The 16,154-nt window shown below is 48.7% G+C and overlaps 1 protein-coding gene across 3 annotated transcripts in view; it reads left to right on the forward strand.

Moving 5' to 3' along the window:
• Positions 1 to 16,154, forward strand: part of Arhgap28 (Rho GTPase activating protein 28) — a 153,426-nt gene that overhangs the window by 112,788 nt on the left and 24,484 nt on the right. For all 3 annotated transcript variants that reach the window (XM_040752888.1, XM_040752890.1, XM_040752889.1), the window contains exons 5-10: positions 1,262 to 1,351; positions 4,414 to 4,498; positions 7,159 to 7,301; positions 8,142 to 8,307; positions 8,410 to 8,501; positions 11,979 to 12,056. In XM_040752888.1, coding sequence (XP_040608822.1) covers positions 1,262 to 1,351; positions 4,414 to 4,498; positions 7,159 to 7,301; positions 8,142 to 8,307; positions 8,410 to 8,501; positions 11,979 to 12,056 — 654 coding nt within the window. The remainder of the gene's footprint in view (positions 1 to 1,261; positions 1,352 to 4,413; positions 4,499 to 7,158; positions 7,302 to 8,141; positions 8,308 to 8,409; positions 8,502 to 11,978; positions 12,057 to 16,154) is intronic.

Raw genomic sequence — 16,154 nt, forward strand, 5'->3', positions numbered from 1 at the left:
TTCAGACCATTTGTCCAACACTAAACTCTGACTTCTGAGTAAGATTTTGACATAACACCTTGTTTCTCTGCCTGGAGAACGTTTTTACGTGCACAGTAGGCAATTATTTGATTACAAACAGGACACTTTTTCTTTGCTTTCCTTTTAGGACCCTGACTAAAGGTCAAGGAGATCAAAATGACAAAAGGCAGAATTAATCAGTAAGATTATTAAGAGGCCTGCTTGCTTTTACATTGAAAGCAGGTGGAGTGCTTACACATGAACCGACTGCAAGTCTGGGTGTGAACTCTAACTGAAGCACAGGGAAGGGCTGCGGAGCAGAGTGAGGAGATGCCGGAGGGAGGGGAGTCGTGGATTCTCACTTATGCAGAGGCAGGCTCGCACTCAGCACAGAGGAAAGGGATTAACCATGTATGGAGATATAGGTAGACGTAGATACATAGATAGATGCCATCTGTCTATCCACCCATCTTTCTAGCATATCCGTCTATCTGTATGTCTATCTTCCATCCATCCACCAGCCATCTGGTTTGTTTACTTATTTATTTATTTATTATTTATGAGCAACAGGGTCTCATGTAGCCCAGGCTAGCTTCAAACTCTCTATGTAGCTGAGGGTGAGCTTGAACTCTTCATCTTTCTGCCTCCACCTATCCAGTGCTAGGTGCTGGGATAGCAGGACTGCCCTGCCACACCCACCCACCTCTTGTTCATTCGTGTGTGTGTGTGTGTGTGTGTGTGTGTGTGTGTGTGTGTGTGTGTGTGTGTTAGGTCTTCCTTTGCAGCCCAGGCTGTTATCCAGTTCCCCATCGTCCTGTCTCAGTCTCCCGAGTGCTGGGATGATGATAACCTTGCACCACCACGCCCAATCCTATTCCTATTGATCAGGAAAGCCTTAGTCTCCCCCAGAAACTCTTTGGGTAAGTTCACACTTACACCTTGTTGCCAACATTTGCCACATGGATCCCTCTTAGTGACACATGAGCCCAGAATGATGGCTTTTTTTAAGCTCCCTAGAAATAAATCAAGGTAGCATTAAGGCAACCAGAGTATGTGGCAGGTAGTAGCCGGGTCTGTTGCAGAAGCCAGGTATAAGCAGAGGGCTTGGCATTCAGGCTCTCGCAGTGGTGAGCGCTAATGTAGGTGTCCATACGCAGACTTTCCTGACCTCCTGTTGGTCACACGCATCTCCTTGTGGAGTGCACAAACGCACTGGAAAGTAATTCTGGAGTAAGGACGGTTCCCTTCTGTCTCCATGTAGCCAGACGACACCTCCATCAGCAGCACCACCCTATCCAATGGTGTCCAGGATGAAGAGAGTAGTTTTGTGGACCTCCAGAGTGGCTCCATGGTGAGTTTTGGTTCAAGCACAATGGCATGTTTAGACAACCATATTGTTGGAAGGTAAGGAGAACGATATTTTTTTTTCAAGAAAAATTAGGAAAACTTGAAGGAGTCTTCCAAACAAACTGATCCACCAGCCTCCTAACAACTGGGACGGATCCTTCAAACTAAGGAATGAATGCGCCTTTCCGTTCTCCAAGCCTGATGGGACAGGCTTATGCTCTCAGCTACCTGAGAGGCTAAGGCAGAGGAGCCAACAAATCCGAGACTAGCCTGAACGACTTAGTGCCAAAAATTTTGAAAACGGGGGCTGAGGAGATGCAGGAAGCGTTTGCAGTGCCCACATAACAACCCAGATGTGGTGGCTCCCGCTGGTCATCCCAGCACCCAGGAGTCACAGACAGGCAGGTGTCTGGCTCTCACTGGCCTCCAGTTTAGCCTAATCTGTGAGCCCCTGCCCGGTCCCAGTGAGAGTCCGGGTCTCAAAGCACAAGGTGCATGGCTCCTGAAGAGCAGCCAGCCAAGGCTGGCCTCGTGTTTATGCATGAGCAAACACGCGTGCCCTCCTCGCGCGCGTGCACACACATACACAGACACACACACACAAAACAATAGTGAAATATTAAGTAGTGAAAAAGGTTAGAATGTATCTCAGAGGTAAGACGCTTGCCTGGTATCCACAAGATACTAGATTCAAACCCCAGCATCACAAAAAACGATAGCAAAGTATCTGAGTTTAAAGGGGGCTCCACTTACATACACGATTGTGCTTTTGTCAGAGTCTCATGGCTCCACGCCGTCATATGAACGCAAAGAAAGGTTACACCTTCCTCTTGAAAAGCTCACCGGGACTTTTCCTCTAACGTTTCGTGATTACGCAGAATGTTCGTTCTGGATTTCCAAGCCTCGTAATTGCATTATGGTGGGCTGTGAGTTGAATTGCATCAGAATGGGTCACCCAGTGTTTATTGAAATGAAGGTCCCCGACCGCAGACTCGCCAACTGCAGATGGAAGATATTTCAGTTGTGTCTGTAAAGTGAGCACGCGCAGATGTTTCCTCTTGCCATGCCTTGCTCAGCAGCACCGTGTGACGGCTATCCATGTAGAGCTGACACCGTGAGGCGCTGTGCATGGCGGAGGGTGGCCTAAAGTCTTGAGGAGGTTGTGCGTAGGCCAGATGCTGTCCTGCTCTGTGAGGACCATCTGACTACTTTTGACGTCTGCAGGAGTCCCAGGAGCCACTCCTTGCCTGAGGATCACTGGTGGGCTTGGTAGAGTCATGGTAGTCTCACTCTGATCCCAGTGCTGTAGCAGGAGGCTGTCCCTTTGTTCCGTCCCGTCCTACAGTCTCCTTTGAGTGTAAGTCCCCCAGTGAGCTAAAACACCCCCCCCCCAAAGACTCCACCTGTGAAAGTGCCAGCAGCGCTGCGTGGGAGATCAGACACGGGGATTTGCAAGGCGGGTCACATCAAAGTGGGAGCCGTGGGTGTATATGCTGTGGCGTTAGCTTTTCCTAGCCCTCCACTCTGTCCTTTCACCTAGACACTGCAGTGTACGGCACCTGCATCTCAACAGCTGGCCGCCTGTTTGCACGTGATTTATACAATTAGGAGGTTTAAAAATCCCGCCTGAAATAAAAACAGGCACCGGAAGACAGCAGGAGGCTGAGAATTTGAGACCTTCCCCCCACCCCCCCGTGCAATCTTCAGCACAGGATAATGGATCTTTCACGAAGCAGGTGTTCAATGATTGCTGCATAAATATGAGAATAAAAAGACCCAGCGTCGCTGTCTTTGGGGAAAAGGACAGATTTTTATGTGTGCATAGCATATAAAAGTTTCTTGGTAGAATGGCAGTTTCTTGAAGTCACACGTGTTCACAGATAATACTCTCACATTAGAATTTATATAGGATATACAGTTTGCGTGTAAGTTTTTTGGTAGAGTTTCTATGTTTTTTTGTTTTTGTTTTTGTTTTTTTTTTTTAGCTGATACCCTTCCAGACATGAGCAGAAACTCACTTTGCAGAACTCTGTAAGGAGGCATACTCAGCTTCCGATGGTACAAATGGGGCACAACAGAGCTCTGGCAGGATTTCCTCGTGAGGAAGGAGCCAAATTAGAAAGGAAGTTGGGTTATAAAAGAAAAATTATTATTTTAGAGTCTTATTGTTGTTTGTTTGTTTGTTTTGCAACAGGGTCTTCCTGTATAAACCAGGTTAGTCTGGAATTCACTACATAGACCAGGCTAGCATAGAACCCTCTGTGTAGACCATGCTGGCCTAGAACCCTTTATGTAGACCAGGCTACCATAGAACTCTCTGTGTAGACCATGCTGGCCTAGAACCCACTGTGTTGATCAGGCTGGCCTAGAACCCTCTGTGTAGACCAGATTGGCCTAGAACCCTTTATGTAGACCATGCTAGCATAGAACTCTCTGTGTAGACCAGGCTGGTCTAGAACCCTCTGTGTTAATCAGGCTGGCCTAGAACCCTCTGTGTAGACCAGGCTGGCCTGTAACTTCACCTACTGCCTTGTCTCCTGAGTGCTGGGATTGCAGTCAGGTAGTCACCACATCTGGAAAGATGGTTAACTTTGTTGTTAGTTGTTATTACCCCATATTTCACAATATAAGAGCTGATACGCTAATATTAGCAACATAACTGATGTAACTAAGACAGAATGTATCCAGATGAGCAGGTGGCAGTTATCAAATGTATATCATCAAACATTCTAATTTTTACACCTTAGCAGAAGCATCTGGATATATGAGCTAAGAAGGCAGAGTTAGTTATGAGTGCTTCAGCATAGTTCTCTGAGAAACTTGGGTAAGCCCCATGCATCTGAACTAACTGTAGAAACAACTGTGGTCACTGCAAGCCACTTGTGATACCAAGAAGTATATTTGTGAAAAATATTCATCTATTGCAGGACACACACCCAGTTGAGATGCAGGGTCAGGCTGGAGAGATGGCTCTGCTGTTAAAAGCTAGGCTTGTAACCGAGAGTGTACGAGAAGAGTCACTGTATTTGTGCTAAGCGCTTTTGTCTCTCTTTGCTTGCTTGGCAGTCAATACTTGAGGCTATGCCACATCTTCCTGTTCATACCAATGGGTCTGCGGAAGCTGAACCATCAGTTCCAAGTGCCTTGAGTGGTGAGTGGCTCGTCCCCTGGTGAACCTATGCTGTGCCTTCTCCTTTGGGGTCTGGCACTCAGTGCAGGGTAGCAGTGAGTTTCTTTCTTTCTTTTTTATTGTTACCTAATGCATCGACTCTTAACATTGACTGTGTCAACACCACAGATGTATACAAAGGACTTTTTGGTGGGGTACCTGTGGTGAGGTTTGATGCACACATGCATTGTCTAATGTCTGCCTCAGGGTGAACTTAGCTAACTCTTAAACACATGTCGGTTCTTTGTTTTAAAAGCTTCCAAGTTCCTTTCCTGCAGGTTTTTGAGACGTGTAGCACATTATTGTTATCTCTCTTCTGTTAGCATTCAGGCGTCTGTACTGGCCTGCCCTTGGGGTTCTGACAGGATGCGCCCTCAGCTGCAGCCACTAAGAGCACCACCTGTGCACATTCACTGTGTTCCCTTTTAAAAGGGCCCTGCCCACCTCCCATTTTTCTCTCTCTTTGTCTGTCTGTTCCTTTCTCTCTCTCTCTCTCTGCTGCCTGTCTGTCTATCCCCCTGCCTCCCACTTCTTTTTCTCTCTTCTACTTTTCCTGTTCCCAGAGGCTGGTCTCCTCACTCCCCTCCTCCCTGCTTTTCCCATTCCCTACCCCCTAATTAAAAAGCAAACCAAAACAAACAAACAAAAAACCATGTGAGCGCTGTCTGCCACAGGGCATCTTTTTCTCTCGGGCTGCTTTTTAAGTTACAACACAGTCACCATGCTGGGCTCTAGCACCTGGGAACTTTTTAGTCTTGCCTCCCCGTGCCCTGGTGCTCATGGATAAGTCTCTCCCGCCCTTGCCTCTACCCAGCAGGGTGTATATTATGATCCTGTTGCTTCCCAGCACTCCATCCCTTACCTCCCAAGCAACCCATTTTGTCATAACGGACAATGTTAACCCAACAGGGCGAAGTTTTCCTTCGCTTCCAACATGTGAGGTAGGAGTCTCTTGACTCCTGCAGTGGCCTTGAGTTAGGCCTCCCCATAAGTGCCACGATGTAGCCCGATGTTACAAGGACGCTAAGAAGCATCCTCATCCAAGCTTCCTGGTGACTGATGAACCGTGCAATTCACCCCCAGCTGCTTCTCTCACACAAGCTTATTAGGGCTGACTCTCACCATTTGAGACACTCAGGGATGGGATGCTCCTGCTCCAAGGCTGGCCCCCCAAGGCCCTGCCTTTGTAATTCCTGTCTTTTGAGAGATACGCACTCTCTTCTTAGAGAAACACAGCCTATACTCTGGACCATTCCCATCCAGAAACAAAGCGGAGGTGATGAACGTGTTCTAGAACTGACCAAAATGATAGCTGCCCAGCTGTGACATCAAAATCCATTGACTTCATACATCAAATGGCAAATTGCCTGATATGCAAATTGTTTTTCAACAATGTCGAGACTGAAAATAACCAAGAGGAGACTTGCCAGGAATGCTTTCCCATCGGCCTGTTTACCGTCTGTGATCTAGTTATAATCATGACATCAGAGACAGATGCCCTCATGCAGTGGCCCAGTGGCTTGGAGAATCTGCCTGCCTGGTTACTGTTTTCCGGAGACCCTGTCCTAGATGTGCAGGAAGTAGGAGCACTGTTCAATCCCTTTCCTCTGTGCTGAGTGCGAGCCTGCCTCTGCATAAGTGAGAATCCACCACTCCCCTCCCTCCAGCATCTCCTCACTCCAATCTGCAGCCCTTAGCTCTGCTTCAGCTAGTGTTCACACCCAGACTTGCAGTCGGTTAATTTGTAAGCGCTCCATCCGCTTCTAATGCAAAACCAAATAAAATAAAATAAAATAAAACAAGCAGGCCTCTTATTAATCTTACTGATTAATTCTGCCTTTTGTCATTTTGATCTCCTTGACCTTTAGTCAGGGTCCTAAGAGGAAAGCAAAGAAAAAGTGTCCTGTTTGTAATCAAATCATTGCTTACTGTGCACATAAAAATGTTCGTCAGGCAGAGAAACAAGGTGTTATGTCAAAATCTTACTCAGAAGTCAGAGTTGGACAAATGGTCTGAACCAAGGAATCCTGTGCCTTAATTTGCAGCCTGTGTGGGACATTCCTGTCTCTGTCACCCAGTCAGGTGCTTCTTATGGGCATCATTCGAGGCTAAACCAGCGTGGAATTAAGAATGCCAGCATGACCCCTGCACGCCCAGCAGTGGGATCCACACTGGATCATCTCAAAAGGGGAAACTTGGTGCTTGTGAAAGTACAGGGGAGTTTTAGGGAGATCCCTTCCTTTCCCGCTCTTTAAGCTCCTGGGCCCCCAGGAGGCAGTGCCGGATCTAGATGGAATTTTTAATATCAGAAGACTACAGAGGAATGCATCGAGGGCCTTGCCTCTAATTCTTACGAACTTTCACAACACCTAAAATTTTAAAGCACTGAAAATTAGATCGGACCGCTGTTTTGAGTGCTGGTAGAAATGTGTCCGTGAGAAGGTCAGTGTCACATGTCACTGCCTTAGTGAACTCTTCCTCTGGGAGCCAGGCTATGTTTCTCAGATTTCCATACTCCAGCATGCCTGGCGGGGTGGGAGGGGTCCCTTGTAGGCACTGGTAATTTATTTTGCAGCCGGTAGCCTTGGCTGGTTTGATCCTGTATTACCTTCCTTGACTCTTGTCTTTGTCTCCCTTTTTAGATGATGACTATTTAGAAAAGAACATCCCGCCAGAGGCTGAAGAGCTGTCTTTCGAGGTGTCTTACTCAGAGATGGTGACAGAGGCCCCACACAGGCATAAGTGGAAGAAGCCAGACATTAAGAAAGAAGACTCTGCCTTAACCGTAAGTAAGCCCTTCCCCGATCAGTCTAATAACTTCCTGAGACGGCGTCCTCTGTCACTAAGAAGGCGGCTTTTCATCTCTGTATACGCGTAACGGAGCTGGGGATGCCAGGCACCAGCTCTCCGTGTCCCCCTGGGATAGGCTTAGACACGTTGCTTTGTGTGTAAGGTACCCCGTGTAGCCCAGATTTTCAGGACAATGGTATGTACAGTGGCTGGGTAGGGGTGGGGGTGGGATGGCTCAGTGGTTAGAGCCGCTTGCCAAGCAAGCGTGGTGGCTGAGTCTGAGCCTGCATTTCCCCCATGTGAAGGTGGGCATAGGGGAAGCTCATCTGTCATCTCAGGCCTCCTGAGGTGAGATGAGGGGCAGAGGCCCAACTAGTGTGGCATTCTAGGCAGCCAACAGTTAGAGACCCCGCCCCGTCTCAAGCAAGGTGGGAAAAGGCAAGGACTGACCACTGAGTCTCCTGGCCACCGCGTGCCTGCTATGACGCGCACACCCACGCTTACACACGTAAATGTGCCCGTGCACACAAACACAGAAAGACGGACAAGGAAGAGGGGGAGGAGGAGGGGGCCATGGCTGCCGCAGTGCTGGCAACGTCACAGCCTTGATAGCCGTGCTGGCCTGCCCTTCAGGCTGCGGTCTGGCTTCTAATTAGCCTAGCGGTGGCCTTCCTGATTTCTCTAACATCCGATGATGGCTGTTTCTGTGGCCCAAGGGGCTCCTCGGAGTAACTTTCGCCAGGAGGTTTTGTTGTGTAAACTTAGAACGTCCTGATTTCATTTGATTTTAAAAAATAATAATAATAAATAAATACCTCCACTTTGCGTATTTCAGAAATTTATTGTGCAGAAAACTAGATTTGGGTGGACCGAAACAGGAGACCTGTCTCCCGAAGACATGAAGAAAATCCGCCACCTCTCCCTGATCGAACTGACAGCCTTCTTTGATGCTTTCGGAATACAACTGAAAAGAAACAAAACAGAGAGAGGGAGAGGCCGAGGTAACTAGTAAGCCAGGCTGCTGGCCTCGGCGCTGGCTCTGGGACACGGGGATGCGTTCTGACTCTCGCGTTGTCTTCCTCCCTTGCCTATTTTCGCTGCAGACAGCGGGATCTTCGGAGTGCCTCTTACAGTCCTCCTGGACAATGACCGGAAGAAGGACCCTGAAGTCAAAGTCCCCCTTGTGTTACAAAAAGTGAGTCGTCAACGTGCAAAGGGATCGGGAGATAATGAGCTCATTGGGTGTTTTTTTTTTTTTTTTTCTCTTAAAGAGCAGGGCCCTTTGGGTTTAGTCTTTTTTATTAATCCACTTTTTCATGACCGTACTAAGCCGCCTGACTTGGGCACTCACTAGAAAGTGAGTGACTTAGACCGGGATTAGGAAGACTGAGATTCCAAATGGTATAGCATCACTCGGTGACAGCCACCTTGGCCATACCACCTCGTGGCAGATGGATGTCAGCCCAGGGCCAGGGCCGTGCGTGAGAGGGAGACTTGGCTCTGTCAGATGGGAAGTCAGCGAATGAGGAGGGTACTGCGGGAGAAGGTCTCCCCGTGGGCTCCCTCTCTTGAAGTGCGCACTGTCACAGAGGTTCACGTTGTAGACACATGACCCTTAGGGACCAGCCACTTCCCACCTCGGGGGTGTTGGCTGCAAGCTGCAGGAGTCCTTGCATTGCTCTGACATAGGATGTCGGGGAAGACACGAGTGTTCTGTCCTCCTGCTGTCTTCCGATGTGGCTTGTGTTTTTGTGTATTTTTTTCTCTCTCTCAAGGCAGGGTGTTAGCATGCAGCCACACCTTGGCCCTGCCCCTTGGGGTCCTGGCAGAGTACAGCACCCCTCTGGGCGTGGCAAGCAGTACCCTGGCTCTGTAAGCAAAAGGTCCCTCTAAGAGAGGAGCTCCGCCTGTTTCCTCTCTCTCTGCCCTTTCTCTGCCGAGGCAGGCAGGTCCCTGTCTGTCTGTGTCTGTCTGTCTCTGTCTCCCTCTCTCCCTCCCCTTCTCCTACTACTTCCCTTCCCCCAGTAAACTTACCACCTACGTTCTGCCTGCCTGGTGAATTTGTCTCTCACCCGCCCTGGGGTCCACCAAGGTCCCCCTCATGCCGCATGCCATAACACAGGGTCTTACTATGTCACCCTGGCTGTGCTGGAACTCACTGTGTAGACCTGGAACTCACAGGGATCCCCCTGCCTCTGCCCCCTGAGTGCTGGGATTAAAGGTGCGCACCACAATGCCCGGCTGTTGACACGTATTTTTGATTATTCTGTTTAAAGACATGATTATTAACAGCCTGTCTGATGATGAACATGTCAGTGCTTTCTGAGATGAACCAAATTGGTCAGGTGTGTGTGTGTGTGTGTGTGTGTGTGTGTGTTCATGCACACATGCCTGCAATCATTTAATGAAAGTTTGAACTCAAAATCAACTTATAAAGTAAAAAAACCTGGCTTTCCTCGAATCATATTTCAAAGGTGAATATACCCACTAAATGGTCAGGATACGAAAATTTTGTGAGAGGATTTTTTTTAATGATATCTCAACTGCTGTATCCAGTTGTTGCTAAATAGCTGGCTTGATTTATTTAAAACGAGGCTTACATTTATTTTTAATTATGTGTCTGTGTCGCTGTGTGTGTAGGTACACACACGTGTGAGTGCGCGAGTGCCTGAGGTAAGAAGATAGCATCAGAGTCCCTGGACCTGAGTCCTCCCTGCGAGGATGCTGGGGACTGAACTCGGGTCCTCTGCGTGAGTAGTGTGCGTGTGCTTCTAGCCATGATCTGTCCCTCCAGCCCCACAGTCTGCAACCAAAGCATGCCTACTCAAGTAGACACTCACTCAACAGTGACCTCCGGTGGCGCAATTAAAACGCCAGCCTTCCCCGCAGACCTTGCTGACTTTTGAACTGTTTGTGAATGATACAGGAAAACCCTGGCAGAGGAGACACAGTTGCGTCACTCACGCTCACGACACCCCCCCCATCCTCCCTCTTCTTCCTTCTCTCATTTGGCTCTCAGTGCCTCATACTGAGCTGCTTCCTAGAGTCTGGTGATTAACTGGCCAGTGATGGAGCCAGGAGGGTGACAGTGGCTGCCAGGAGATGTCTGTGTCATCTCTGTGCACAGGGTCCATCTGTGGGGGGGGCTCTCCAGGGGAAGGTTTGTACCAATGATGTCATATCCTATGGAGTCAGCATGGGGCAGCCCAAGGGACCATCTTATCTGCTCCTCACTAACAAGGCAACTGGGGCATAGGAGCTCAACATAACAGGCAGAGGGGGATGGGAACCCAGCATGTGCCAAGCCCACAGTCCTGCTGGTGGTGCTGTTCCCCTCCGCTGGAATCACACACAAGTGCTGTGCTCTCTCCTACGTGTAGACGGGCTCTGTAGGAAACAGCCTTTGAAAACCCATGGCACGAATTCAGCCTCCGGTTTATATGGCATAGGTGCAAAGGCCCGGCCTAGAGCTTGGCAGCTGGCATCAGGTATGAAGCGCTCAGTAAATGCTAAGTGAACGGGAGATCTAGGTCACGTTCCCAACCCAGCGAGTGGCAGCCATTCTGACTGTTGATGCTGTGTGCCTCACCCAAGGCTGCCTGAGGAGGAGGAACTGTCTGTCGCTCAGCCGCTGTGAGAGGCGCTTCTCAGACACACGCATCTCCTTTCCCCTCTCTGAAGGAATATGGCAGCCCACACACGGCAGCTTCCTCTCCCCTTCTGATCTTAGAAAGGTTGCCTGCCCTCCACATGCCTCAGCCTCCTCAGCAGGGTGGTGACAGCGCCAGAGGTCAGGGTGGGTGCATACGCACAGGACGTGGAAACTTATTGTTAAAGCTCATCACCACCACCAACATCACCATGATCACCATCACCACCATGACCACCATGACCACCACCATCACCACCACCACCACCACCACTACCATCACCACCACCATCACCACCACCACCACCACCACCACCACCACCACCACCACCACCATCACCACCACCACCATCACCATCACCACCATGACCACCATCACCATCACCACCACCATGACCATCACCACCACCATCACCATCACCACCACCACCATCACCATCACCATCACCACCATGACCACCATCACCATCACCATCACCACCACCACCACCACCATCACCATCATGAACCACCATCACCACCATGAGAATCTGCGAGTTAGCCTACATTTCCAAGTTCTTGGTTAGTCTTCTAGAATTCTTTAGCTTCCTAGGCAGGATCTTTGCCATTAATGAGAGTAGATTTGGAAGAGATCCAGGGCAGCCAGGGAAGTGTGGCTGTAGACAGAGTTGACTTAGTGTTTTTTTCCTACTAATTGGTCTGCAGAAGAGAAACAATGATCAGAGTAGACAGAGTCAAGTTGGCAGGATAGCTTAATGAGTAAGAGAACATGCCCCGTAGGGTCAATGCTTTACTTAGGAGGTAATGTGAGAAGTGATGGCATAGGTCTAAGTGGAGAACTCAGTCATTGGCCAATTGGAAGGAATGTTGACATTGTCGAGTGGTCATTGGCGTTTTGGAAATAATTCATATATCAGGTTTATATGCATACTCATCAGTCTGTTGATCATGTCCCTCATTGTTTAGGACATCTGCAATGATACAGAGATGTTCAAGCTTTTGTAATTTATTGTTGATCTCTAGTTCTTTCAGAAAGTCGAGGAATCAGGCCTGGAATCGGAAGGAATTTTTCGACTTTCAGGATGTACAGCCAAAGTCAAGGTACTCAATGTTCTCTTCCTTCCTAGACAAATGGGTAAGCTGCTTCTAGCCAGTGTTCTATTGCTCTGAAGAGACACCATGACCAAGGCGACACTTACAAAAGAATGCATTCAATCTGGGGGCTTGTTTGCGGTTTCAGAGGTTTCGTCCATTGTCGTCATAGGAGGGGCATGGTGGGGACATGCTGAGGGCATATTGGCACTTACGGCTGGAGTGGTAGCTAGAAGCTACATCTTTATCAACAGGTAGAGAAAGAGAGAAAAATTGGGCCTAGCTTGAGCTTTTGAAATCTCAAAACCCGTCCGTCAAGGCCACACCAACTTCAGTAAGGCCACACCTACTTCAGTAAGGCCACACCTCCCAATCCTCCTCTAACAGTGCCATTCAAATACATGAGTCTATGGGGCCATTCCTACTCAGACCACCACAACCTGGTCCCGATGAGTGTCAGAGATCTCGTCTTTGTGGCCGTGATTCTTGCTTTGACAGTATCATGTGGCTTGCTGTAATGCTCTTCAGAACCTCTGATGATATGTTTCTTCCATGCTGGGATTTGTAAACATAGCATAAGGAAGCATTACATTGATTGACCATCAGAACCGTTGTGTGTCTTCATTTTGAAGTTTGAAACACCCATCCCTGTTTGAGGGATTACCCACTTCGGTTGGCGGAGTCTTTCTTTTGGCCTTTGAAGTCAGTGAGCCCGTTGGCTTCCATTACCAATTGGTCCCACGCTGAGAAGCGTTCTTTGGCTCTCCTTTTGGCTGAAATTTGTCTGAGAATTTGTAGCATTAAATGCTCCTAACCACAGGAATACTCACTCAGCTGTTCTGAAGCCCAATCCCATTTATGGTAATGCCGGTGTCCACATAGGACGCCAACACAGAGATGTGAATCTGTTTGTTTCGCCTTCTTATACCCACACACAGACAGGCGCGCTCTACAGAGCAGCGAAGGGTCCTCGGAGGGAAGGCCTCTTCTGATAAATTTCTGGTAAAATATCTCCCCTGTGCTTCCTGATGGGCACAGACAATGAAGAGTTCATGCCTACCCTTTGGTCATCCCGGTCTGTGGATGTTCAGTGATGGGCCCTGAAAGGAATATTCATGTTGTGGTGAAGAAAAATGAATTTGATTGTGATAGGCCCATGAAAGGAAAGGCCCAGAGATGGAAAGCCAAGGCATCCCTTCATTAATTCGTTTAAGTACACACTTGGGTTCTGGGCCTGTGAGAATTGTCAAGGTAGGAATGTAGGAATATGATGGTATTTTCTGAATGGGGGGATAACAAGTAGGCTGTGTCTATTGGATCCTCCACAGCAGTGAATGGGCTGGCAATTGAAGAGAGCCAGTAAGGCATGGGCTGTGGTACAGGTCCGGACCCTTTGCCCGCTCAGCCACAGGCTGCCCACTCAGCCACAGGCTAGGTGCCCTTCAAAGAACGGGCTGCAGCAGGTGTTGAGAGAGTCAGCTACCTGAACCTCTTGTCAATGAACGTATCAAGTGCTCATTGGAAGGGAGGTCTGAAGCAGGACGGGCTGGGAGTCATGACTACATTCAGTGACGGGTTGGGTAAACAGGAACAGGATTTCATTTGGAAGGCGAATAATGGCCCGGTGGCTCCCTGAAGTGATTCTATCCTGATTTATATCATGTTTTATTCTTATATTTTTGGTTGTGAGCCTAGCCTCTGACGGCTGAGCCCTCATGTTTTATTCTTAAGTGTGCTTCCTCCGAGGGAAATGCACGCAGTAATGAGGGCGATAATCTCAGCCAGAGACCCCCCCCAAAGAGCTGAAGAATCGGGCTTCCCAGCCAGAATCAAACTCCATTCCCCCTAACCCTCTCCCTGCACAGATCCTCTGTCAAGAGAAAACGTTCTTACATGCCCCAAGTTTGCTGTGAGAGCAGAGTTACTTTTCTTCAGCTAACCCTTTGTGTAAAAAAAAAAAAGCTAACCAAAGGCTGAAACGCCCTTTCAACGTGTTTTCAGGCGCCCACGTACCCAAACCACATTCAGGGCGAAGTCTTTTCCCTTAATGGGTTTGATGTTGTGTCAGCTGATTTATTCTGCTGCTTGTTAAAGGCAGAAATTGGGTCCAGATGTTCTCACAGTTCTGGTTTTAGGGACGCGAGCATGGAAGAAATCTGGGCCAGTGAGCAGGAACAGGGAAACACTGCGGTTAGAGAGACAGACGTGACATGCTGCCTGGGTTTTTGCCTCTCTCCTTTATTCAAGCCTTCAGTACCTGTGCTGGTTTTGATTTGGCTGTTGTAATGTCATTCTCTGAACCAAGCCTCCTACAGAACATGCTTAGGGAAAGGCAGATTTTAAAAATCCGTCACAATTATTCCTGATCTGTGCCAGGTCAATGGCAGCAGCCATCAGGGATGCCGGCGTTGAATGGTCCAGCCTTAGCTCTGGGAATGCTGACACTGAGTGGTCTATCTTTGGCTTTGGGTCCATCCTTGGCTTTGCATTCTGGGAGAGCACTGAGATTGACGGGGACTCAGGCCTGAGATTAAGCTGAACAAGGACATCACTGCATAGCCAGTTCTCAAACCTGAGGCCTACAGATCGTTCGGACCAGTTTAATGCTTTGGAATGTTCAGTGATTTCCTTTTCAAAACATCCCAGAAGTTTGAGCCCAACCCTGGGACGTGTTTTAGGGAAGAAGGCAGACTGACAGGGGAGATTTTCTCTTCTCCTGGTTTCCATTGTGCTGAGGTGGTTGTAGAGGCTTTGCAGTTTCATTCCCTTGTGTGGTGCCCACCCGCACCCCCACCCCACCCCTGCCCCGGAGCTGGGGGCTTCAGGCTAGCTGTTTGCATTGTGTGTGAAAATGCTTCAAACTATGTACCTGTGCTGCAAGGAAATTCAGGGGCATGACTTTGACTCTGCCCGTGTTCTCCTCAATGGTAAACAAAAAGTAGGTTTTTATTGATTGGTAGATTATCTGCTTGGTTGGTTAGCTGTTTAGTTGGTTGGTTTTTGGAGACAGAATCTCACCCTTTAACCTGGGTGGCTACATACTCACCAGGACCCTGTGTCATCAGCAACCCCGTCTTTGAAGGGTAGATCAGAATCACACGCGGCTCAGCGGGCTTGACAGACAGCCCGGTTTTGCAGGCTCTTGGAGCCATGCAAGTGTTTGCATCTGGCATGTTGGCGAGCCAGTCCCAGCAGGACAAAATGGCTGTGGCTGTCTCTGTTTAAGGCTAGAAGTAGGTTGTCATCAGAGTGAAGCAGAGGCTGTAAAACGTGGAAGGTTGCCCGAGTCCTGTCTAAGAACCCTCTTTGGAGAGAGTGGTTAGTAACCGTCAAGGGAGAACTCCAGCTGCCTCGTGTTTGAGGTAATCCCTGATGTTCAAGGGGATTGTAGGAAATGAGTGTGTCCTTGGTAAGGAATCACAAAATAAAATGGTTTCCACCGACAAACAGATGAACCAGGAATGCAAACTCTTCCAAGTATAAACTTAATGTGATTGGAACTTATGGTGGTCCGATGCTTTAACACAGGCTGCTTGCACAGTGCACCAGACTGTAGAAAGGATTGGGCAGCATGCTAACATGTGGAAGGTGTGTGTGTGTGTGTGTGTGTGTGTGTGTGTGTGTCTGCGAATCTGTGTGTATGTCTGTGTCTGTGTGTCTGTGGTATGTGTGTCTGTGAGTCTGTGTGTATGTGTCTGTGTGTGTCTGTTTGTGTATGTGTCTGCGAGTCTGTGTGTATGTCTGTGGCTGTGTGGCTGTGGTATGTGTGTGTGTCTGTGTGAGTCTGGGGGGGGTATGTGTGTGTGTCTGTGGTGTGTGTGTGTCTATAGTGTGTATGTCTGTGTGTCTGTGTCTGGGAGTCTGTGTTTGTGTCTATAGTGTGTGTGTCTGGTGTGTGTGTGTCTGGTGTGTGTGTGTGTGTCTGGTGTGTGTGTGTCTGTGGTGTGTGTGTGTCTGTGGTGTGTGTGTGTCTGTGAGTCTGTGTGTGTATGTGTCTGTGGTGTGTGTGTGTCTGTGAATCTGTGTGTGTATGTGTTTTTTCGTGCGTACATGCATGCGGAGAACTGCTGTACCATTCCAGAAGACGTCATTATCCTGCACAGTCCA

The sequence above is a fragment of the Mesocricetus auratus genome, unplaced genomic scaffold (genome assembly GCF_017639785.1).
Source record: "Mesocricetus auratus isolate SY011 unplaced genomic scaffold, BCM_Maur_2.0 Super-Scaffold_100010, whole genome shotgun sequence".
In the NCBI taxonomy this organism is placed as follows: domain Eukaryota; kingdom Metazoa; phylum Chordata; class Mammalia; order Rodentia; family Cricetidae; genus Mesocricetus; species Mesocricetus auratus.